Source organism: Rhododendron vialii, chromosome 6a, assembly GCF_030253575.1.
Source record: "Rhododendron vialii isolate Sample 1 chromosome 6a, ASM3025357v1".
Taxonomy (NCBI): Eukaryota; Viridiplantae; Streptophyta; class Magnoliopsida; order Ericales; family Ericaceae; genus Rhododendron; species Rhododendron vialii.
The window spans coordinates 12000688-12026426 of NC_080562.1; the positions used below are offsets into that span (position 1 = coordinate 12000688).

The 25739-nt window shown below is 41.2% G+C and overlaps 1 protein-coding gene and 1 pseudogene across 1 annotated transcript; both read left to right on the top strand.

Moving 5' to 3' along the window:
* Positions 1 to 8185: 8185 nt before the first annotated feature.
* On the top strand, positions 8186 to 11443 carry LOC131328400 (protein EXORDIUM-like 2; annotated as a pseudogene).
* Positions 11444 to 23003: 11560 nt separating this feature from the next.
* LOC131328892 (7-deoxyloganetin glucosyltransferase-like) lies at positions 23004 to 25531 on the top strand. Its single transcript, XM_058361854.1, has 2 exons — positions 23004 to 23582; positions 24383 to 25531. Exons 1-2 carry the CDS (start codon positions 23066 to 23068, stop codon positions 25318 to 25320), a joined length of 1455 nt encoding a protein of 484 aa, XP_058217837.1. The 5' UTR covers positions 23004 to 23065; the 3' UTR covers positions 25321 to 25531.
* Positions 25532 to 25739: the final 208 nt, after the last annotated feature.

Consider the following 25739-nt stretch of genomic DNA (forward strand, 5'->3'; position numbering starts at 1 on the left):
TAGCCCCTTGATCCAGGGTTTATTCGACACGGATAAATGGGCCGATTTTTACCTCGAAGTTCACGGTAACTACAAGTTTGGCGACGGTCTGCGTCGGTACGTAGTCCCTAAAGTTAAGGATACGAGAGGTACCAACAAACCGTTCCTTTCTTAATCTAATAAAATTTCGCTCGGCTTTTCTTCTGTTGCTTAACGCTTGCATTTTTCTGCTATTTTTTGTTTGCAGAGCTCGGTCCTATATCAAATGGACTTAATACAAATTCTCGAGAGAAAGCTTGCGACACGCTCCTCGCCTAGGCTTGCCGACACACTCCAACCCTTCTTGATTATAGACCCTCATACAAGGGTGTGTTGAGAAGGAATGAGAAGAGTAAATAGACCGAAGCCGAACCAGGGAAAAAGAAAGTAGGTGCCTCCAAGACAACCGGAGCATCTAAAAAGGGTGGTGCTTCAAACATCGAAGGCGTTCGGGAGAAGCGGCAACAGGGAGTGCGGTTGCCGAAGATTGGATATACGGCCGAGGAGTGGCTAACCCCGCTTAGATCCGACGTTCTAACCGACCTTGCTGACGAAGATATGTCGAGGAGAAATATCCCCAGGCCCGTCATTCCAACGAAGTCGGCAAACCCTGCTCGCAGCCGAGGCTCTTCCGACCAGCAGACACAGCAAAAGGAAAAAAGACAGAAGACATTCGAGGATGTTTTGCCACAGAATATTTCTCAGTCTGCCCCATCGAGCGTTGCCCGAGCCTCCCCGCCCAAGGAACAAAGGAACATTTCCGAACCTCATATCGACCTTACCGACCCTGCAACCGAGGCTGCCGTCCAACGGCAATTCAGTCCTTCTTACACAATGTCTGATGGAAGGGTCTTGCAGTTGAGTGATTCCGTTAAGGAAGAACCAAACCTTGCAGTGACGCTCCTCAGGGGTCTAGCTCTTCCGAGAGACTACGATTAAGTGCCGACCGACCTGATCCCTGGGCTCGGGGAAATGTGCTCGCATCTTGTGCAGGTATTACTTGTGCTTAGTTTTTGTACCTTGTAATTTTTCCTTTGTACTTGCCTTGTGGTAATCTTTATCTCCACATTCTTGACAGGCTGGACAGGCTGCCCTGAAAGCCTATGACAAGGCCACCAAAGTCTCTGCCGAGCGTGAATGATACAGGTCTGACCGAGATTCCTACCGAACCAAGTGGAGGATCTCAGATCAGCAGGCAAAGGATGCGGAGGTAGAGGTGGAGAGGCTGAAGAAGGAGCTTGCCGACGTTAAGGCTGCTGCCAAGGCCGATGCCGAAAAAATGAGGGTGGAAGAGAAAGAGAAGCTCAAAGCTGCCGACGCCAAAGGCTATGAGGCCGGAATAAACCGAGCCGCACTGGAGTATACCCAGATTGCTCACAAAATGGTGAATGATGAATTGGAGGCTCGGCTGCCAGACTTTTTCAGATTGGGCTACGGCGCTGGTGCCGATGCGATGGCGGGGGTGATGGCCATCCAACCAGAATCAGGTTTTTTGAAACAGCTTCCTGAACCGGCTGTGCCCGATTTAGAGCTTCCTTATACTGAAGAGGAATGCCAACCCTTGCATCCTGAGGATGAAGATGAAAAAATGACCGACGTGCCTGTGGCCGATCAACAGGAAAAGGCTGGAGATGATGAGATCCATCCTCAGGCTCAAAACAAAGTTGCCGAAGATGCCCAAGTTTAGGATTCTCTTTAAGTTGTTTTTTTTTTTTTTTTGTTTCTGAGTATTTTGAACTTTGCTTCTTTGGACTGGATGGCACCGAACATTGGGGATTTGCCATGCCAGATGTAATAGTTTAGGGGGTCGGCATCGAACGTTTTACCAAGCCGAGCCCTCTTTTTAGGAGTTACTGAATTTCGAGTTTGTGTTTTAATGTCTTAGAAGAAATTCTCTATGCCTTAGAAATATTTCTCTGATTTTGGCCGCCGAAGGTCAAGCAACCTTGGCTTGTTTTCAAAGTTTTGGTAATTACTCATGATAGCCCCTACTTTGGTGTAAGGCTCGGCTCGAAATGCCAGTCTTATGCCAAGGTAATAGGTGGAGTAATTGTTTCTTTTTGATGTGGCCATTTAGTTCAAATCAAATTATGAACATGGCCGTGCTGAGGACAAACTTTCAAGTTCATCTACTGTTTTGTGTTTGGATTTCAAATTATCCGAGTTGTTTATGATTTACTTGTAACAGCCCCTACGCTGGTATAAGGCTCGGCTCAGAATGCCAGCCTTGTATCAATGTAATATGTTTAAGTAAATGTTTGAAGTGGCAATTTGTTCAAGTCAAATTATGAACATAGCCGAACCGATATGTTTGATCATGTTGTGGCTGGAAATCAAATTGTCCGAGCCATAACATGTTTGCAGTAAAGAAATCCGAACGTAACTGTAATGGTTAGAATACCGAGCTATAGCGATCGAAGTTTGTAATCAAATATAGAAAACATTGATGCTTCAGAAGTAGGAGAGACTTTTCATTAAATAAAATATGGCCAAGACAAGTACAGTGTTTTGGTAAGAGAAGAGTAATAGACTTTAGAGCTTGTGAGATAGATTGAGACCGATGAGAGACTTCAAAGGTAGGCCTTCCTGAGGTTCAGAGCGTTCCAGGGGTTTTCAATTTCCCTTCCTTCTTTGTCTTCTAACTTGTACGAGCCATTGCCGACCTCTTTAATCACCCTGTAGGGTCCTTCCCAATTTGGTTTGAATTTTGTCTTTTGATTGGCTCGGACAACCTTCCTCCAGACCCAGTCGTCGGTTCTGAACTTCTTAAGCCTTACGCTTCGATTGTAGCACCGAGCGACTTCCTGCTGATAGTTGGCTAACTTAAGCTGAGCATCGTCTCGCTTTTCTTCGGCTAGGATAAGCTCGGTTGCCACTGCATCATTGTTAGATTCTAGATCAAAAGTTTCGGTGTGCAGGGTCGGGAACCTTGATTCCAGTGGTATGACAGCCTCCATGCCGAAGGCCATTGCAAAGGGAGTTTGGCCAGTGGAGCGTCTGGGAGTGGAGCGATAGGCCCAAAGGACCCTAGGCAGTTCCTTGGCCCATTTTCCTCATTTAGAGTCTAGCCGACATTTGATGGCAGCGCATACAGTCTTGTTAGTGGCTTCGGCCTGGCCGTTGCCCTGGGGGTAGGATGGGGTTGAATTGAAGAATCTAATTCCGAACTCAGCACAGAGTCCAGTTAACTCTTTTCCGACGAATTGGGAGCCATTATCCGAAACAATTGCATAAGGCACGCCGAACCTTGTGACAATGTTCCTCCAAACGAATCGCCGAACGTCTGCTTCAGTCGTTGTGACTAATGGCTCGACTTCCACCCACTTTGAAAAGTAATCCGTTGCAGTGATCAAAAACTTGAAGCCCCCAGGGGCAGTTGGAAGTTTGCCAACTATATCCAAGCCCCACTGAGCAAAGGGCCATGGACTAGTGATCGGTTTGAGAGATTGAGCGGGCTGCCTTGGTATAGGGGAAAAAAGTTGGCAAGGCTTGCACTTTTTGACCACTTCTTCACAATCTTTCTTCATTCATTTCCAGAAGTATCCCTGACTGAGAACTCTTTGACATAGGGAACGGCCGCCAGAGTGACAACTGCAGCTGCCAGAGTGGAGCTCGGTTAAAATAATTGGGACCTCGGTTGGGTGAACAACTCGAAGATATGGCCCAGTGAAGCTTTTCCTGTATAGTTGGCCGAGCTCAGAGATCCAGTAGTAGGCTGCTTTGCTGCGTACACGGTGGGCCTCCTTTTTGTCAGAGGGTAGAGTATCATCTTTGAGGAACGAGACGATTTCATCCATCCAACTTGGGCTGAGGGAAATGTTGAATACTTCTTCCGAGACTTCGAAGCTTGGCTGGTGGATCTCACCGAGGCTGATGTGTCGGTATTCAGATGCTTTACTTGCTGAGGCCAGACTTGCAAGAGCGTCGGCATGAGCGTTGTTCTCTCTGTTGATCTGTTCGATTTGAAATCCTTTGAACCCTTTGATTAGCTCTAGAGCGGTAGCTTGATACTTAATCATTCTTGGGTCTCGAGCTTCATAATCACCTATTACTTGATTGACGATCAGCTGAGAGTCGCAGAAAACTTGTAGGTCTTCAACTTGTAAACTTGTCGCGGCTCGGAGACCAGCAAACAAAGCTTCATATTCGGCTTCGTTGTTTGTGGCTTGGAAGTTGATTGTGATAGCACTTTCATGAAGGACGCCACAAGGGTTTACAAGGACAACCCTTGCACCCGCGCCGTTGCTGTTTGATGCCCCATCAACGTGCAACCTCCAAACGTCTCCGCTGAATAAGTTCCAAGTTTTTCGAGCCTCTTGTTGTTCTAGCATCCCATAATTAGGCTTGACCAATGTTTCCTCGTCCGGGCTTCTAGGGGTGAATTCAGCAATGAAGTCTGCCAATACTTGGGCCTTGATTGTAGTTCGAGGCTCAAAGTGGATATCAAAATTTGCTAATTCGACCGCCCATTGGGACACTCTGCTTGATGGGTCAGCCTTCCTCAAGAGATTTTTAAGTGGAAACTCCGTGAGAACTATGATGGGGTGCTCTTGAAAATAAGGGAGCAATTTCCGAGCTGCTGTAACCAGTGCTAGAAATAGCTTCTCCAGTGGCAGATATCTTGTCTGCGCTGGGAGTAGGGTTCGGCTAGAAAAGTAGATTGGTTGGTCCTCAAGGCCTTCCCGTCGGACAAGTGCCGAGCTTACGGCATGTGGAGACAGCTAAATAGAGATGGAGAGTTTCAAAAGCTACTGGTTTGACAAGAAGAGGTGCCGAACAAAGATAGGATTTCAGCTCAGAGAGGGCTGTATCGCAATCTTCTGTCCATTTGAAACTTCGTCGGTTTTGCTTCTTAAGAGTTTGGAAGAAGACATGGCATTTATCTGACGAGCGGCTAATAAACCTGTTGAGGACGCTACCATCCCTGTTAGCTTCTGAATTTCCCGAGGGGTGGATGGTGGTTTTAATTGCTGAATAGCTGAGATCTGGTTCGGATCTGCTTCAATACCGCGCCGAGTAACCAAATAGCCGAGGAACTTCCCGGAGCTAACTCCGAAGGCGCATTTGTCGGCGTTAAGCCGTAGCTTGTGCTTCTTCAATATTCCAAAGACCTCAGCAAGATGAGAGAGGTGGTTCTCGTCCTTGAGACTTTTCACGACCATATCGTCAATATAAGCCTCCATGATTTCTCCAATGAGAATTCCGAACAACAGGTATACCATTCTTTGAAATGTGGCCCCCGCATTCTTAAGGCCGAACGGCATAACCAGGTAGCAGAAAAGGCCTCTGGGTGTGATGAATGCCGTCTTTTCCATATCGTCGGGATCCATGGCTATCTGGTGGTAACCTCGGTAAGCATCCAAGAAACTCAGCCGAGCATGACCCGCCGTTGCATCTACCAATTGATCAATCTTTGGAAGGGGTAGACAGTCTTTCGGACAAGCATCATTCAAGTTGGTGTAGTCCACGCAAACTCTCCATTTTCCATTCTTCTTTTTCACCACCACAAGGTTTGCGAGCCAAGTGGGGTATTGCACTTCTTTGATGGCGCCAGCCTCAAGGAGTTTGCCAACTTCTTCATTTACTGCATCGGCATGAATAGTGGCCGACCGCCGAGGCTTCTGAATCACAGGCTTTGCTGATTTTGAAACTTTGAGGGAGTGCTGGATGAGCTTTGGGTCAATGCCTGGCATATCATACGGCGTCCATGCGAAAACTTCGATGTTGCTTTTGAGGAACTGCAAGGTTTCCTCACTCTCGGCTTGGGACAAACCCGCGCCGAGCATGAAATATCGTGATGCATCCTCGTTAAGTGGGAATTTTATAAGATCCTCAATTGATTTCTCTTCAGGAAGAGATCCGACGTCTTTGAGGACTGGTTTGTCAGGGACTTCAACCCAATGTACTCGTTTGGAGCTTGATGACTTTCCAATGGCCGAGACGTAACACTGTCTGGCTTGTAACTGGTCTCCAAATAGATCTTCTTGTTTGCCGTTAGCGCCGATGTACCTGACCACCTGGTGGTAGGTTGAGGCGACGGCTTTGATTGAATGGAGCCAATTTCGGCCAAGGATTGCGTTGTATGGGCTCGGTGCGTCCACAACGACGAATTCTTGATTAGAAGCAACCGAGCCCGTAACGACTGGGAGGGTAATCCTTCCGAGAGGCCAAACTGGAGTGCCACTGAAACCAATTAAAGGGACTTCTGCTGGTAAAAGGCACGACTATGGGATTTTGAGCTCGTTAAAGAGAGATAAGTACATCACTTCTACCGAGCTTCCTTGATCAACAAGCACCCTTTTGACCGAGTGGGTTGATATTTGGATTGTGACCACCAGAGCGTCGCTATGGGGAGTTTGGATGCGTTGAAGATCTTGCTCGGTGAAGGTGATTGACCAGGGACGCTCAAGCATTTTGACTCTTTTTGGAGCACGATCGATGGAAAAAATTTGGGTAACTTTCTCAGCTTTGACAAGTTCTTGATGAAGCTGTTTTGCTGCCTCCTTTGTTGTTGACCCATGAATAACGTTGATTATTCCGACTGGACGCGGAATAAGGTTTTGTCCACTAGCGTTCGGCTGTCTCCTCGGCGTTTTTGTCCAATCGATATGATCATCAAGGAGTCCTTGTGCCGCCAGATTTTCCAAAAGTGTCTTATAGGGAGCGCAAGCCGTGGTGTAATGCCCGAGCTCATTATGGTACGAGCATCTCTTCCGATTGTTGTTATTGCCTTCTTCTGTGTTCAATTTGGGAGGGTTCGGCCAGACAAAGAAAGGTTCCCTCTCAATCGTACGGAGGAGGAAATAAATTGGCTCTTTGAAAACGGTGGTTTCAGCTATGTAGTCATGAGCTTTTGGACCCTTTTTGTCTGCCACCTTGACTGTGTTGACCTGCTTCTTCGGCTGGACAGCGACCACAGGCTTTGGTGGTGCAATTTGGGGTGTGGGGATATGAAGGCTTTGAGGTACGATTGAGTTTTGTCGTCCTTGGAGTTCTCGCTCGGCGAGGAACTCTTCGTAGGAACAGAGCTGTTCTACCGTCCTCATTAGCTCGTTCATTCCATGAGGCACCCTTATTGCCAGCTCATCCAAGATCTTGCTTCCAGTTTCCAACCCATTCTTAAAGTTCCTCGCCGCCCAGTATTGATCAACACCGGGTATCTCGTTAAACAATTGCCAGTAACGTTCGGCATACTTCCGAAGCGTCTCGCCGGGCCTCTTCCTCATCTGTGCCAAGGCTTCTTCTTCCTTGGCTTGCTTGTTGCTAGTGATGAACCGATAGTTAAAAGCTCTTTCAAGCTCTTTAAAACTATGGATCGATCCAGCCTCTAATTGGTTGAACCAAAGCAAGCCGAGGCGCCCAAGACTTGAGGGGAATGCTTTGCACATGATGGCATCGTCGTCGGTGACGCATGAGATGGTGCTTCTGTAACTGATGAGATGGGTGTATGCCTCGGTCGTGCTGGGATCGAACTTCTGGAACTTTGGGAGATGTAGACCTAGCTTCGGCAACGTGGCTTGGATTTTGGCCGAGAAGGGTGATTCCGTCAGCTTTTTCAACTGGTACTCGTGGGTTGGCCGAGGGGGAAGACCTTCCCGAGCGTTTCGAGACTTCTTCGATGCTCGGCACTCTTGTTCCCTTTGTTTTCCTTCGTTCTCATCCTGCCGACGTTGAAATCCTCTCTCTCTCTTCTCTATGGGGACCTTTCTGTAGTCTTCTTCTGGAAGATTTTCGGTATGGTAAACCCTTCGTTGGCTAGGGCGATCATCTTGCCGAACGACGACACTTACACTCCTTTCACGGTTTAGCCTCCGAGCGCTAACTGAATTTGTTGCTCGTCCTTCGTAGGCCTTTTCCCGAGGGACTTCATCATGTTCGATCCGATGGCTCTGGGGACCTTTACCGTTTCTTCTTGGCGTTCGGCTTCTTTGCCGTTCGGATTTGTATGGGATGAGAGCCTGATCGTTGTCTTGAAATTCCACGGTATCGTAGCTTTAGGAGCCCTGGGAGTATTCGTCTCCAGCCGATGAACTTGAGAAAATAGTATGCGGGCTCCCCTCTCGTCGTCCTTCTCTTCCGCTATGTCCCGCACCATTGCCGAGACATTTATGAACTGGTGAGAGCTACTGCCGAAGGCGAGCGCTATCCCAAGTTCGATGGTCTGTCAATGGTGGGTCCAGGCGGTCGTGGACTGAGATTCTTTTTGGCCGCGCATCAACACCCAAAGGAGGAGGGGGTGGCAGATTTCCTCTCCGGCGCCGACCCTGAGATCCAGAGTGGGATGCCGTAGGAAATTCTTTGGCCTTAATTTTTTCGATCTCCATTCTTAGAATGGCTACATCAGCATTGGTTTGTTCTTGTTGCTGTTCTAGCATTTGTACGTATGCTAGAGCATCTTCACTCAGGCCCACTGGACGTTGGATGGAAGAGCTCGCGCCTGGTGGAGTAAATCCAGGAGGGTGAGATGGGGAGGCAGCGTTGATACCAGTTTCAGAGGTGATGTGCAAAGAGGAACTGAGGGGTTGAAAGAGAGGAGGTGGTGGTGGTGCTCCGCCCATTTTTCTTTGGAGGAGACTGGTGGAGATCTCGAGGGGTGAGGTTTTTAGGTACGAAAGAAGTGGTCGAGGTGGAGGAGCCGCCGTGGATCTGAGAATCAAGTTCACGTCGGGTTCACCAAATTGTGGGGGCTCCGTTCCGGTTGGTTTATACTTTCTGAATGTGGGTTCTTGGTTAGCTCTTATCTCCTTGATCAGTCCTGCAAAACGAAGCACGATTAAGAGACCACACCGGAGGTACTCCGGGATGGCCCTCCGGTGCAAGAGTCAGATTGCTTGCAAGAAGGAGTTAGGGATTAGGAGCTCGGGTTTTGTTTGAGCGTACTTCTTCCAAGTAGGCATAATGGGATATTTATAGGGAACCCTTAGCTTGGTCTCCAAGATTGCACCAACGCTCAACACGCGTCGGCTGATGTCACTGTTGCATCACGTTTAGGGTTTTACAACCGTTTTCATGATGAGCTGGCACCTTCACGTGCCACCATCATTGTCCTCATAACCGTTTGGATGACGTCACAACCATCATCATTGCCATGGTTATTGTTCTGACGCGGATGAGCTGGATCGTCGGCCAGGCTACGCTCGGCACCGAGCATGTTGTGGGACCTTCGGCAGTTATCCAAACGAACGTATCCTCCACCCCGAGCAGGTGCAGGGAATGGAGCATTAAAGGAAGTAGTAATTAGAGGGACCCTCGGCTACAGGGACCCTCGGCTATGGTTGCTGATCCGAACGTCCAAAGAAAGATGTTTTGGAGTTGAAAGGAATACTAGATCACGCTCGGAATGGCCCGAGCCATTTTGCTCGGCCTGCTACATAGCTATCGATCGAGTATCATACAGTGTACCATTCCAAAATTTTTCTGTACGCAATTAGTCACTTGTATAATCGATTGAATCTATAATTGATCTTGTTCATCCTTTCCTATGTCAATGATAAACGATAATGAACGGGGAAAAAAACAAACAAACAAACAAACGAGAATGAAAAAATATAAGTAGAAAATGTCGATCAAAGTGGGAAAAAAATGATTTTTCTGTGTTAATAGATCTGTTAATGATCTAAACCATATAATACTTGATACGTCCCGTTAAAAAAATCTCTTTATTTCTTTATGTGGATAAGGGGCTGACACTCGTAAGTGGCGAGTACCGGGGTTCCCAGTAAATTATTTGAAATGAAGCATATAGAAAATGTGAAACAGCATGTATACATGGGAAAACATGCAGCTTCGAAACTTAGAGTTATCAAAACCAGCATGGTAGTAGTCGACGTTTGAGACTTAAAAATTTGCTCCCTTCCAAGTTTTTAGATTCAAAGCCTCTAAGATGATCCAACTTATGAATTTGCTCCAAAGTATTTCGACTTTAATTGAGACCCCACTAGTAATATATGTAAGTGGAATTATATTGGAGATGCACGTAAGAAGATTCGGAGACAGTTGAGTGGTTTAGTTATCAAAAAATAGTATGCATAGAAAAATAGCTTCCAACACATGCAGCCTATTGAGCTCCATTTTATGCGCCCACTAAGGCACTAATTCCAACTCTGCTTATAACATGAGAAAAGACTTTGGAGTTCTCCAAAGCTTATTGAGCTCCATTTGCCGCTCCGAAAGTGTCAAGTTTCAGTTCTCTTTTTCAACAATTTTTGCAGCAATTTCACTGCACGCTTAACATGTGAAATGGCTTTGGAAAGAATTGTTGGGATTAATCTCAGTTAAGTTCATACCAACTCATAGAGATTAATCCGCGTTGCATGCAAACTAGCTCTAAATACCTTGCATTACTAAAAACAAAAAATATAGTGTCACTAAAGCTGCTTAGAAAAGCAACACGACAAACCCTTCCCACCATTGTCCATGCACCAAAAACACCTATATATACGCTCTCTACCTCCCAGCTTCACTCACCACCCAACTGAAAAGCACCCCACACACACACTCTCTCTCTCTCTCTCTCTCTCTCTCTCTCTCTCTCTCTCTCTCTCTCTCTCTCTCTCTCTCCCAAAATGAGTTCATATTTTCTTGTCCTTGGCACCTTGCTCTTATTCAGCTAAGCCTAGTTAACACTTGTTTTGGTGCAAGCCCTATACAATCCACCACCAATGGCTCTTACCACAATGGAGCTTTACTTGAAGGTGACCTCCACCTGTCCATCCTCTGGTACGGGAATTTCTCACCAACCCAAAAGCCAATTGTGGTTGACTTTATTCTCTCAATAAACTCACATCCACGACAAGGGGGAAAAAGGCTTATTATCCTCCACTAAAACGCCCACAGTATCCCGGTGGTGGCAAACCATTGACACCTACATGACAAAGGCTGGTAAGAAAGGGACCCACTTGGTTTTAGCCAATCAAATAACGGATGAGAATTGCTCAATTGGTAAAAGTGTAAAAAGGTCACAAATTTCCGAGTTGGTTCGCGGGGTCAACTCAGGATCTGACGGGCAAACCCTCGTTCTCAAGGCGGAGGATGTGGGCGTCGAGGGGTTCTACTCGAGTTGCGGGTTTCACGGGTCTGACGCCCAGAAGAAATCCGTTTTCGTATGGGTTGGCAACTCACAGTGTCTGGGTTGGTGTGCATGGCCATTTCACCAGCCTATTTACGGCCCACAGACACCACCCCGGGGCCTACGGTAAGGGGGCTTATCCAGGTTACGCAGGAGAGCTGTAGGTGGATTCGAGTTCGGGAGGGTGCGAGCTATAATGCGTTGGGTGTGAATGGGAGGAATTTTCTTTTGCCTGCTCTGTTTAACCCTTCCACTTCTCAGTGTTCAACCATAGCTTGATTATGCCGAAAGTCACCAGAGTCCATGTAATTTTCTTCTGTGGTTATGGGTATATATTGCAGAAGAGTTTATACGTTATTACATTGTGATTTTGGTCATAAATTTTGCCTATTCTGTTAATGTGGTTTTGTGTGTTGATGTGTCGCATATATGTTTGAATTCTACAGAGGCGAAACAAACCTTGAGGTCGCTGTGGAATTTGCCCAATCATTCATTTCAGGACCCCAACATTAGTTACTGTGTGCAAATTGACCCGAACATTTGGTTACAAAAAATTATGCATAGCTACCTGTATATGCGTTAATTTATAAGATTAAGCTTTCATTTATGTACTATTTCACACATGGACGCACAAAAATTACATTCACATCCCAAAAGGATTAAAAAAGGAGAGCATTAGAGAGAAAAGGGAAAGCGAAAGTAAAAAAGAGGAGTGTGAAAATTACTCTTCTAATATTTTTTCACTCTACTAACACTAGTAGTACTTTAAAATTACCCTTTTATCTTTGTGTTCGAGTAACAATTTCATCAAGATTTGTGTTCCTTCTTCATTTTTTTTGATAGGCAACAAAATTTATTATAACTCGATATATGGTACATCAAAGAGGCCAAAACTCTAGATACAAGAAGACCTTGGAGCTAAAGAAGGCCAAAAGAAAGAAAAGAAAGGAAAGGAAACATACATCCAATGAGACATTGAAAAAACCACAGTAAAGAGTGGAATCATCACAGCATATTGCGATTTGCGCAGCTTGAAATTGTGCTGATTATGTTCCAGCACGCACCGTAACCGGCCACTAATCCTTACACCACCAAAAACCTCCTAAATGGACCCTGCATAGGAGGATTCTTCCAAAACAATACCTCAAACTCAACTAACAGAGCAGCAATGCAGCAGAGCAACAATAAAGCACATGCATATATAGTAACGTTAACACCTTGCCAAGACATAACATATATCAAAACAAGTCATAACATTTCACTTGAGAAGGGGTAACATTAGTCAAAACAATAGACATATTCCCTCCGTCCTGATTTGTTTGTTCACTTTTTAACTTTTAACTGTCTCAAAATATTTGTCAATTTGACTTTTAATTGAATCAATTTTTTCTTTTTGCCATTTCTTTAGTCGAATAAAGTAACTTTTTAAAAAAAAAATTGAGGGTAAATGTGAAAAATTGTATCTTTTTAGGTGTAATTGCTTAGCGAAATCATAGTCCTAAAATAATGGGTTGCCCCAAGCGTAGGGCTGAGACCGACGTAGCACAATATCCGGTAAGTTCGGAGTCGAATCCACAGTGACGGTGATGTGTGTTGCTTAAAATCTCGGGTTACTACTATTAAAAACGGGCTCTTAGATAGCCACCCATTGTTGGTTGATTGAGATTAACTAAAACCTAGAAATTACTTGGGTTTTTTTTCAAATAATTAAAAGGAAGGTACTGTCATAGGGTTTATAGCACTTGCAACCGGCCCGGACTCATCAGCTCCAATCGGTGTTCTTTAAAACGTTTGATTTTAGGCTGAAAAAGATACCCCGTAAGATGCGAACCCTTATGATCACCATTTACTCATGCGCAGAGGAGAATAAGTTTTAGATCCCCATTTCCCCGTTCACATGGGCTCCGACAATACCCAGGTTCGTCTACGGAAAATATTTTACCAATCTAAAATTGTCTTTTTCCATTGTTTGAAAATAGGAGCAGTGCCCGAACTGGATCACGGCGTGCTAATCACCTCATGACCCTACCTATACGACTTCTCACTCATTATTAAGAAAGAAACGTAAGAAACCCTAGATTGAAACATGCTTCTATTTCTTGGAAAAGAAAAATAAACGAGAGATTTATACTAAACGAATATCAATGAACAATTTTAATTAAGAACGTAAATTAATACGAGTTTCCGGAAGGTGCATGTTTTCTTGAACAAAACTTTAAAAACTTCAAAAGAAACGAGCTGTGAAGAAAAACACCGTAAGAAAAGCTGCTACAATAAAGATCAAACCAAATAATCATGCAAGGATAAAACTCCAGTGAAATAATAGTAAAAGATTAAATCCCGAAGCCTTCATCTTTTCTGTTTCAGTTGTGAGCCCCCGAGGTAGTACTGTTGAGGTGCTGCTGACTCTCGTTCTCTGTTTCGGCGTTCTAACCAAGGTTCTGAATACCGTATCGACTTGAGTACCGATTTTTCTACTAGTACGGTACATACTGGTACCGGTCAAATATCGGGTATCATTTCGGATTTAGCACTACTATCATTACATATATTTACCCAGACAATAAAAGATATCAGTTTTTTGAAAATCCTATTTTTTCATCGCTGTGAACTCAAATTGGATATGCCTTTAATTTTCGACTGTTCTTAGGAACCCAAACTTAACCCAGACGCACTTAAATTGTAGGGTTGAGATGTATTTCTCAGTTTCAATCCTAGGGCTCCAATTTTCTTCAAATATTCCTCTACTATCTCTTACTTTCTCTCATCACAAGAGTTCGACTTTTCCTCTTCCCTTCCACTACTACCTACCACACATCTTGTGCTACCAAACGGTCAACAGCCATCTGCAACGGAGGAGCAGAAAAGTTATCTGAAAATTTGCTCACCTGCGATGGAGGTGCTCCAAGATGGTCTGGAAATTGCTAAGAGACCAGATCCATAAGAAAATCAGGCTTGGATCTTCTTCTAGGTTCTGTTTGCGTTTGATTTTTGCATTTTTTCTATGTCTGCAAGTTTTGCAAAATACCAGACGAAATCACCGGTAAGCTCATCTCGACTGAGATCGTTCGGCACTACAACACGAAAGGCCTATTGCGAGGAAATATGGCGAGGAAAATAAATTTCGTCGCTAAAAGTACACAATCTGCGAGGAAATTCAATTTCGTCGCTAAAAAGTTATATTTAGCGAGGAAATTCAATTTTCTTGCCAAAAAGTTACATTTAACGAGAAAATTATTATTTCCTCGCCAAATGTAACCCTTTTGCGAGGAAATCTGTTTTCCTTGCTAAATGTAACCTTTTGGCGAGAAAAAATTTTGTCACCTTTTTTAGGACTCATTAAATTTTTTGTATGTAAGTCATTATTAATTATGTTCATGTATCTTTAATATCACGGTGGTAAGGGATAATCAACTACATAGTTCAATATCATTAGCAAATTTATTAAAATAAAAAAGTGATAAACGGAAAAAAATAGTTTCCTCGCCAATCGCATTGAATTGATGAAATAAAAAATATGTTTCTCACGAATTATATGAATTCACTTTTCCCCAACTGAAATTAATTGTTAACAATGTCAGTATGTTCAAATTGTACTAAAATTTATTGTTTGAATACATACATTTTTAAGGACATGCTAAAAAAAAGTTCATCCCATAGTTATTGTCAACCAATCAGTGCAAATGATCAGTTGATCAAGAAAAGAGGTCCTCTCGCAAGCAATGCACTGTTGCTCGCTCTTCAACTAAATCCGAGTACAAGGCTATTGCGGATGTGGCCGCCGAATTAACTTGGGTTCAGTCACTCCTCTTCGAACTTGGTCTTTATATCTTTGCCACTCCATTACTGTGGTGTGATAATATAGGTGCACATATATTACAGCCAATCCCGTCTTCCATGCCCGCACAAAGCACGTTGAAATTGATTATCATTTTGTGCATGATAAATTCGCTCGGGGTGATTTAACTGTCCAATGTATTAGCACCAACGATCAAATTGCCGATATTTTTACAAAAGGACTTGCGTCTTCCCGCTTTCGGACACTGCGTTTCAATCTAAAGGTCATGCCTCGACCATCAACATGCGGGGGGATGACAACCAATCAGTGCAAATCAATTGATCAAGAAAAGAAGTCCTGATAATGTTAGCCATTTCAGTGGTTATATTTTATCATTTGCAATATCTTTTGTAAAGCTCATCACTTGTAACCGTATTTGTATATAAATACCCAAGGAATAGAACACTCTAGGTAACAAAGTGCATTCATCAATTCTATCGTATTGTTCTTTTGACTGTTATAAACCCAAAAAATGGACTAGACATAGGGATTATAAGTTTGTGGATGAATGATATGCTTTTCAGAAAAAGAATGCATGGGATATATGGATTGCTTTTTGTAGAGATAATTGATTATTAATTCATACAAAAAAATTAATGAAAAGCTAAACAAAAGATAAAGTACTTAATAATGCAAAATGTATTTTCAAAATATCTCAAAGTTGGATCGTCACTAATCTATTTTCAAAATATGTAAGGTTAAACCCATTTAAAAAGAAACATAACAAATTATTACTATTTTAATATTGTAGTTGAGTTAAAATTGTTATGGACGCATATACACAGTAAGAACAGATTAACCCAACAAAAAAAATATCGTATTTGCAGAAATTTAAAGTGCTCAAACTAATTTAGGCACTACAAAAGGTTACTAAAATTAGAGAGAATTAAAACGAAGTAAAAAATAAACAAATTTAGAAAGGTATAAAGATTTATTAAAGATATATAACAAAACATTAAATTATAAAAAATTCAATAAAAGCAAATAATGTTAATGATTTAAAAAACAAATTTAAAGAAACAATACGAAGGGACTAAAATTAGAGAGAAAGGTTTAAAGAAACAAATTTAGAGAGGTGAAAGGATGTACAAAAGGTTTATATATAAAAAAAGGCAAAGGTTTAAACTGGAAAGGAAGTTGGTGTGATGGATGGAGTGAATGCCTCCATATAGAAGGCCACGGTTCGAATTCGTGCGGAAGCAAAGGAGCCGGAGAATTATCTGTTTTTAGTTTCAAAAACATTACATTAGTCTAGTGAGGAAAAAATTCCTTGCTAATTGTGTCAGAATAGGCGAGGAAATTTTTTTTTCCTCGCAAATTCTTTTTGCGACAAGCTTTTTGCGAGGAAAACGGGCGAGGAAAAATTTCCTCGCAAATACATTTTGCGAGGAAATCAGCTGTTTTGGCGAGGAAACTAAATCCTTACTATAAGTCTTTTGTGTTGTAGTGCGGTTTAGCCGGTACTGACTGGTATTGGGGGGTAAGGGTACCAGTTACTTGTCAAAATGGTGTGTACCGACCAGTACGAAACGGTATTCACAACCTTAGTTCTAGCGATGATAGCCAAAACAAAACTCTTGTCTTCTCTTTTGTAGTTTTCGTGTAAATCTTTTTTTTCTATTCCCAAAGACCAATTTCAGTAGGTTCACTTATTATTCTTCGGCCCACTTGCAATGCTCCAATTTTCAGCCAATAAATGATTGGGCCCAATGGATTTTGACCCGGCCCACTTGCAATGCTCCAATTTTCAGCCAATAAATGATTGGGCCCAATGGATTTTGACCCAGTTAAGATCAGTCAACACCATATTCTCATCAATTGCCGCTTCAAACTTCAATTGATTTAATGACGGCTTTTGTTTTGGCCAAAATAAAATTCGACTTTGCGCTTTTAACTCCGAATGTTATCCACGTGCTCTGAGAGTCCTGAAACACAATTAACAACTATTAAACTTCAAGTAGCGCACTAAATGGACATAATAAGCCTTAGTTAAGGAGCGTAAATAGACATATTTACGCACCTATCAGTAATCATAATGTTTCCTAAAAAAGTTAGATTTTTGAGATTGGACAAACAAATCGAGACGGAGGGAATAACATTTTTCACAAATAGGAGGTGTGTGTTAAAGCATTTTCCGTAAAAACAAATCACTTATGGGAGCATGCAGGATATTAACCCGGCCCTAATCTCAGTCACTTCTCAAACAGTCCACGGGGATTAAAGAAAGTAAATAACAAATAGAACATGTACACCGGTAGAAAGTAAATAACAAATAGAACATGTACACCTGTCACCAGAAAAAATGCCAGTGAACAATGCATATTTTACATTTTACCTATTCACATCTCAATAAACCTATTTTACCAATTCTCCATTAAAAAATTGTATTTCTACCTTTTCATAGTATTTTTTTTTCCTCACCTGAGAATTCTCACCTAACTCGTACAGCTATTAAAGGGGAGTAATGATACACCCAACGCACCTCACCCACCGCAAGCTCGCTGGGCTCACTCCGACCACCGGACGGCCGATTCGAACCGTCCAAAAAGTCTAAAAGAAAAAACCGAGTGGGACCTCGCGCAAATCAAAGGCATCCGACGTGTGTAAGTGCTCGATCCGAACTTTCATTTTTTAATGGCTCGGATCATCTGATTTTTGGAAGTTCGAATCGAACACTTACACATGTCGGATGCCGTTTGAATGTCCGGTGACTAGAATTTTTGGAAGTCCGGCTTGTATCATCTGATTTTTTTATAGAATTTTTGGACGATTTGGTTTGACTGTCCGGTAACTAAAATGGGCCCGACAAGCATGCGGTGGGTGTGGTGGGTGAGGTGCAGTGGGTGTATCATTACTAATTAAAGGGGCCCTGAAAATGTTTGTGCATGTTACCACGTGCACAACATTCATGGCATTCTCTATAATTATGTTGTGCAGGTGTGATGGTGATGTCGTACGTGTCTGCATCCTGAGAGAGGATCTCGTCTAGTTTGGATTCCAACCAAGGAGAGAGTCAGAATTTTACTATAACAGTGGCAAAATACGAATGATTGAAGGATACTGCCAAGCAAGGGTGTTTGACAACGGTACCGAGCGGTCGATCTGGCCGTTCGTCTCGGCACGGACGGCTCGGATCTAATCCAAGTACATAAACGGTTAGATTGACCACTTGACACCGTTGCCAAGCACCATCGGTTGGCAGTATCCCCGAGTCTACAAATTAAATGTATACTAAAAAAACATGTATTGCAATATGAATAGTCATCGACTCTAGAAAAAATTAAAATAACATAATAAAAACTATAGTAAATGATGTTTGTTGTTTGCACATAGAGTACGAAAAGACTAATATAATTTTAGAATATTATTTTGGATCTCCTTTCTTTAAAAAATCTAGCGGTGGCGAGTCTATATAAGTTGGGGATAACTTTTTTTTTTACATATAATAATTATATTTTCTTAAATTTTTGTCGTAGTGGCCGCCTCAACTAGACTCTCATAGCTTCATCCTTGTGTATGCACCTTGACTAATAATATTTTTGGAGAACAAAATACAACGTGACAATAACTTAGCAAGGTAGCACGCCAGAGTTATCAATTTCGACCGAAATCTTCCCTTCTCTGTCCATGTTTGTTAGATGGGTCTTGAGTGTTGACTCTGCTATAAAAATATTTCAATCACTAATGCCCATGTTACTAGAACTCCACAAAACAACAAAACCTTGGCAAAGTCGCATGTCATTAGATCATAGAACTGATGAGAAGAGTCTTTCCTCATCTTTCCATGTTGGTTCCGTTTGTATAACAATGTGAGCTTGACTCGTTCAAAAAATCTTACAATCACTCATGGCAAATTTCTTTGGATTCTATAGAGCCGCAAAGACTTGGAAAATGCATATGTAATTATCAAAAAATAGACAAAAATAGCATCTCCTCATCTTTCCATCTCTGTTTTATTTTAGAAAAATCTTGCAACGATTGATTGAGAACCTCATGATCCGAAAAATCTTGCAACCATTGATTGCGAACCTCATGTTTTATCATTAGGGATTGATGGTCATGTCCTTACCACTCTGTACAACTGCTAGCATGTAAAGACTTGTTAAAGCTAATTCAGTGTCATTATCATAGAATAGAACTCGTTGGAAAAATTTTGCAATCAGACTCCATGCATAAAGTAGCCCAGACTTGGTAACGTCTCTTTGTAGTTGGTATTTATTGGTGATTTCGTATCCGTCTCCATCGATTTTAGTGTATAATGTGGAACTTGGCTCATTGAAAAATCTTGCAATGAGTATTTATTCACTACTACAGACCAAAGTTGTGAAATTCTTTTCGTACCGGCCGATACCAGTGTTTAAACGGAACACAAAAACTCAAGATATGTCCGGTTGAAATACCGGCCTGTTCCGGCCAATACCAGATGTGCTGGACGATACCAGTCTGTTTCGGACATTTTTCGGTGTTCCGGACGGTACAAAATTACCTTCTCTCTTTTTTTTCAATGACATAAGTTATGAGCTCTAAACTAATTAAAAGAAACTTATGGGCTTATATATGATTTTCTTCTATTAAGATCACAATGGAATCCTGATCTGTTTCATAACTTTGTTTTGAGTCTTTTTAGATAATTTTTTGCTACCATTTATTTCACGGAAATGGTTTTGCAACCTGGTAGATATATATTAAATATATATAAAATATTAATTGCGCTAAATCTGGAACGGTACCGAGATACAGTCCGGTACCGATACGTACCATTCCAGTAGTAAAAACGATAAGCTTGCCGGTACGGGATTGACAACTTTTCTACAGACATGGTGGACAGGGGAGGCGAGATATATTTCTAGAGATGGGCGAGACTATACATTTTGATAATAACTTTGTTTTCAAGTAATAGTAGTATTTTTTCAAGTAATAGTAGTATTTTTTTTAGAATCGTAGGGGGGGGGGCGACTGCCCCTTTTAGCCCCTCTCTGTCTCCATCCTTGGTTCCAACCAGTCCGGTCCAATTTTGGACCATTTGTGGACCCTTTTCGGATCCACAATAATGATTGGAACCATTTACTTTTTGTAGCTTGTTGAGAACGTAGACCATGACAAAAATCACTTTGATCGGATATTGTTTGATATGATATCCAAATGCAATGATCTTAAAATAATTGTGTCAAATGAGTTACAATCTAGTGTTACACACTTTTTTTCTTACAAACTTAATGCATTTCAAAATCATATTAAACGATATCTGACCAATATTTTTGGCGTAGTCAATATTTTTTACGAGCTCTACAAAGTAAACGGTTCTGATTATTGTTGTGAGCCTAAAAGAGCCAACAAATGGTTCAAACTAGACCAGAGTGGTTGGGAGGAAGATGGTTGGCATCGTACGTCATTGTAGGCTTCAGCCTTCAGGCGCTAGGATGGGTTCTTGATTGGAAGAGGAAAGGTCCAGTCCAGTTTTTTTTATGTCCATTCCGGTCTAGTTTTGGACCGTTGTGGGCCTCTCTGGGCCTATAACAATGATAAAAATCGCTCTTGTTGTAGAGCTCGTCGAGTATGTCATTCACGCAAAAAAATAGCTTGATTGAATATCGATAGGTACATAAACGAAACAAATTTGTACAAGAAAAATACGATGACAATAAATTAAAACTCATATATGCCCATTTTTTCCTTGTACAAATGCATTTTGTTATCGATGTTTGATGAGGCTAATTTTTTGCGTGGATAACATACTCGATGAGTTTTACAAAATGAACAATTCTAAGCGTTGTCCAAAACTAGACCAGACTCGACATTAATAAAATTGGACTGACCTTAACCCTAATTGGTCATTTGATCACGTCCACTCTGACTTTATTTGGAATTTCTGTTTTGGGTGATATCAACACAAAAAAGTATAGAATTACAAACACTTATACACTTATACGAACCTATATATGTAGGGTTCACATATACTATGCAATCGGTGTGTGTGGTCCCATATATTTATGTGAGTTTTTGTGTATTTTGTTTGTAGTTCTAGACTTATTGAATATCGATGTGTCAACTTAATTCAAATATATTATTATTGTAAAGTTCATATCCTTTGTCTTTGTCGTGATTAACTTATTGAATATATAGTACCAACTTAATTTAGTGAATAAATATTTTTAATAAAAAAATCGTCATCTCTATACAGTGTACTCTGGGCGATTGTTTACATTCTTATTAGCAATGCAGTCCCGTATGGAGGAATTGACGGTTTGGTTATTTCCATAGGTAGATAAATAAAAGTGATAAAAAACGATAGCAACCTAGCTAATTTAAATAAAAATCCGGCGAGCCACTGTATGTTCATCTCGATTAATTTGACTGTTCATTTGGAAGGACCCCATTTAGAGCCGGAACAAACATTTGCACGTGCGGACCCCATAAAAGTTGATAACAAGTACTCTCTCCATCCAAATTTGCAAACAATTTGGAACAACCAGAAAGAAAACGTAAGCAAACAAAATGGGACGGAGGGAATAAGAGATTTGGAACCGCAAGCTTTACGATGAAACAAACCTCGAAGTCTCCGACATTATCTCCACTAAACTTTTTCTACAAGTTATGGTTTTGTCTTTATTTGAATTTTTTTCCGCGTTTGTTAATTTGCCCCAAAATTTCTTGACTATTGATGAGACGAATCGAAAAAGTAATTTTTTCTTACTTTTACCAAATATTTCAGGAAATAATCACTTTTAATAAGTAAAAAAAGTCAATTTTTTTTGTGCTAAAAAATAGTTATTTTACAAAATATTTGGGTAAAAGTAATTTTTTTTATTTTTTCGATTCGTCTTGACGAGATTAATCGGAAAACCAAAAAAGTGAGGCACAAAGCTAACAAACACGAAAAAAATTCAAATAAAAACAAAACTAAAAAGTGAGAAGAGTGGAAAAAGTTGTTAGTGGATGGAGTCTATCGGAGAAGATTTTGTTGAGGGAAAATTTCAAAATGACACCTGAACTTTGCACCAAATGTCACAGAGATACTTGAACTTAAGTTTATTTCAATTAAACACTTGTACTAACAAAATCCCTAAATTTAGACACCTGAACTTAAGTTTATTTCAATTAAACACCTATACTAACAAAATCTCCAAATTTAGACCCCCGCCGTTATGCTCCATCCCAAAAATTGCTGACATAGCATCTTCAACCCGTTTAAGTTGCCTCATTGCACATGTTTTTTTGCCCAAACCCAATTCTTCTTTCTGCTCGGCATATTTTTAATGATGGGTTTCGTTTGGGTGCATCATCCCCTATTGGAAACATGTGCAATGGGGCAACTTAAACGGGTTGGAGATGTCATATCAACAATTTTTGGAACGGAGTATAACGGCGGGGGTCTAAATTTGGAGATTTTGTTAGTACAAGTGTTTAATTGAAATAAATTTAAGTTCAGGTGTCCAAATTTGGAAATTTTGTTAGTACATGTGTTTAATTGAAATAAACTTAAGTTCAGGTGTCTCTGTGATATTTGGTACAAAGTTCATGTGCCATTTTGAAAATTTCCCTTTTGTTTATCACCATTTTCCCTAATGATTTCTTTGCGCAAGTAAATTCTCTCGAATCCATAGGAAGGTTACGATACAAAACGTACGGTACTTCTCTAGCAAAAGGAAAAGAGTTTTTTTTTTGTCAGCACTTTCTCTAGCAAAAGCAAAAAAGAAGAAAAAAAGAAGAAGAGGTTAGCAATTTCTTTTTCTGTTTTTTTTTGGAACAAAGTTAGCACTTAATTTCTTATTGACCGCTGATTTTGTCACTCTCTTTTTAGTTAACGTCACTCTCATGTAAGTGTAAACCACATTTTATAGCCAACCAAAGAGGGTCAAACTCTTATAATCTAAAAAACCAAAATAAGAAGGGAAATGATTTTGCCACTCCTTTTTTTGTTAACGTCACTCTCCTGCAAAAATACACTTGCAGGGGAGTGACGTTAACAAAAAGGAAAGTGGCAAAATCATTTTCCTTCTTATTTTGTTTTTTAGATTATACGAGTTTGACCCTCTTTGATTGGCTATAAAATGGGGTTCATATTATACTACTCCCATTACCATCCATCCATCCAAATTGAGAGAGAGAGAGAGAGAGAGAGAGAGAGAGAGAGAGAGAGAATGGGTTCCCTGACCAACTTAGAGAAGCCTCATGTAGTATGCATTCCATATCCAGCACAAGGCCACATAAACCCAATGCTAAAACTAGCAAAACTCCTTCACTACAAGGGTTTTCACATCACCTTCGTCAACACAGAGTTCAACCACAAACGCCTCGTAAAATCACAGGGCCTCGACTCCCTCACCGGAGTTCCCTCATTCCGGTTCGAGGCCATACCCGATGGGCTCCCTGAGTCCGACCTTGATGCTACGCAAGACATCCCTTCCCTTTGTGAGTCCTGCGACAATAACTGCTTGGTTCCTTTTAAAGATCTTGTGTCAAAATTAAACGACACTGCTTCCTCAAACGTTCCACCCGTGACTTGTATAGTGTCCGATGGGGCACTGACCTTCACTCTGGTCGTGGCTAAAGAATTGGGCATTCCAGATGTTGTTTTATGGACAGCTAGTGTTTGTGGTTTCATGGGTTACGTTCAATACCACAATCTTATCGAAAAGGGATATACGCCACTCAAAGGTATTTCTTGGTTAAGTGTAATTTTTTTTTTTTGGTGGAATGACTTGGTCTCTAACTTAGTTAGTGGTTTGGGTAAAATTAGATTCTCATTGCTAGTAACACTTGAGCCTACATCAACTCCAATCGTGAGCGTGTAAAACAATTGTGGGAAGATGTATGGATTAATTTGAAATGCGCACAAACTGACTCAAAATACTGACGTCTATTACCCAAAAGAAAAAAAAAAGGACATAGAGAGCTTAAGTCAAAACTTAATAAAGATACTCGCATTGACTGTGTGATGAGCTTTTTATTGACACAACTCAACTCTTTCATTATACTTTCAAACAAATAACATGCAAAATTACATAATCACACTCCTCACTTTCACAGCTCACATACAAATACTCTCACTCACATTTCACGCAGAAACATGGTGGGGGAAAGCAACAAGGGGTCCCCGTTTCTTCCTCTCCGCTCTGCTCTATTCTCTCTCAATTTACCCACACCATTACACACAAACATACACATTTACCAGCACATAATTCACTCAATGCTGATCAGCCACACTCCCAAGTCCCAACCATAACAATTAAACTCATACGTACCATCTAGCTCTCTCTCACTTTGTACCTTTCTCACTCACACATGACCTATAATAATTAAGTTTATTTCCAACATTTATATTATTTAATTATATCTGGAAATTACTTCCCCATAACTCAATCAGACGACTGCAGTTAAACTTAAATTATTAATGTCTATCATAAGCTCGTTGTTGCTTATAGGGGAACTAATTAATTGTCTTCCAATATGTGCAGATGCGAGCTACCTTATAAACGGATACTTGGACACAGTAATAGAGGGTATACCTGGTATGGAAGGTATACGATTGAAGGATTTTCCAAGTTTCGTCCGAACCACTGACCCTAATGATTTTATGATCCAATTTGCATTGACTGTAATTGACAATGTTCGTAAAGCTTCTGCTATTATTTTCAACACATTTGATGAACTCGAGCATGACGTTTTGGAACCCCTCTCCGCCAGTTTTCCTCCTATGTACGCGATTGGGCCTTTACATCTACTCGTGAATCAAATCGAAGAAAATAGCCTAAACGTCTTAGGATCAAATCTTTGGAAAGAAGACCCCAAATGCCTCGAATGGCTCGACTCCAATGGACCCAACTCTGTTGTTTACGTGAACTTTGGAAGCATCACAGTAATGACGCCAAACCAATTGGTGGAGTTTGCTTGGGGGCTTGCTAATAGCAATCATGCATTTTTATGGATAATAAGGCCAGATCTTATAGCCGGCCAAACATCTGTTCTTCCACCGGAGTTCTTGGACGTGACAAAAGATAGGGGTTTACTAGCAAGTTGGTGCCCGCAAGAAAAAGTACTGGCACACCCGTCTATCGGAGGGTTTTTGACCCACAATGGGTGGAACTCTACTCTGGAAAGTATTTCTAGTGGGGTGCCAATGGTGTGTTGGCCATTTTTCTCTGAGCAACTGACCAATTGTTGGTTTTCGTGTGTTAAATGGGGCATTGGGATGGAAATAGACAGCGATGTTAAGAGAGAGAAAGTCGAGGGTCTTGTGAGAGAGTTGATGGTTGGGGAGAAGGGCAAGGAGATGAAGAGAAGAGCCATGGAATGGAAGAAATTTGCTGAAGAGGCTACTCAGGGTTCATCTAGTTCTTCCTTGTTGAATCTTGATAAAGTAATCAACCAAGTGCTTCTTTCTCCAAGACATTAGGTTAGTTACCATGACATTGTAATGATATGGCGATACCATTGTATCTAAGTAATATTTAGTGTGGTCCTTCGAATGATATTATTATTTAATAAGTTCACATTCATCACTTGCAACTGTCAAAATAAATTCTCCTAGTATATTGACGACACATTATATGTTATATGTAACGACTCGGAATTTTAATGAATAAAAATTTCGCTATTTATTGGAATTCCTTTTTAATTACTTAATATCGCTTCTAAAATTTCTTTTAAATTTCTATTATCTGTCATAATTAGATTTAGGCCCTTAAAAATTATATTTCTTGACTAGAAGTTCTATATGGCAAGTAGAATTCGTTTTTAACCGACTAGTTGGAGAAACCGGACTACCAATTCACCTAGTTATATTTCTCTAACCCTAGATGGACGTTTTTGACC

What these genes read in the sequence shown, in the direction of transcription:
- LOC131328892 (XM_058361854.1), top strand. Translation starts at nt 23,066, where the DNA reads ATGGGTTCCCTGACCAACTTAGAGAAGCCTCATGTAGTATGCATTCCA. An exon ending in GGGATATACGCCACTCAAAG is followed by an intron (nt 23,583 to 24,382) that starts GTATTTCTTGGT and finishes CAATATGTGCAG; the next exon opens with ATGCGAGCTACCTTATAAAC.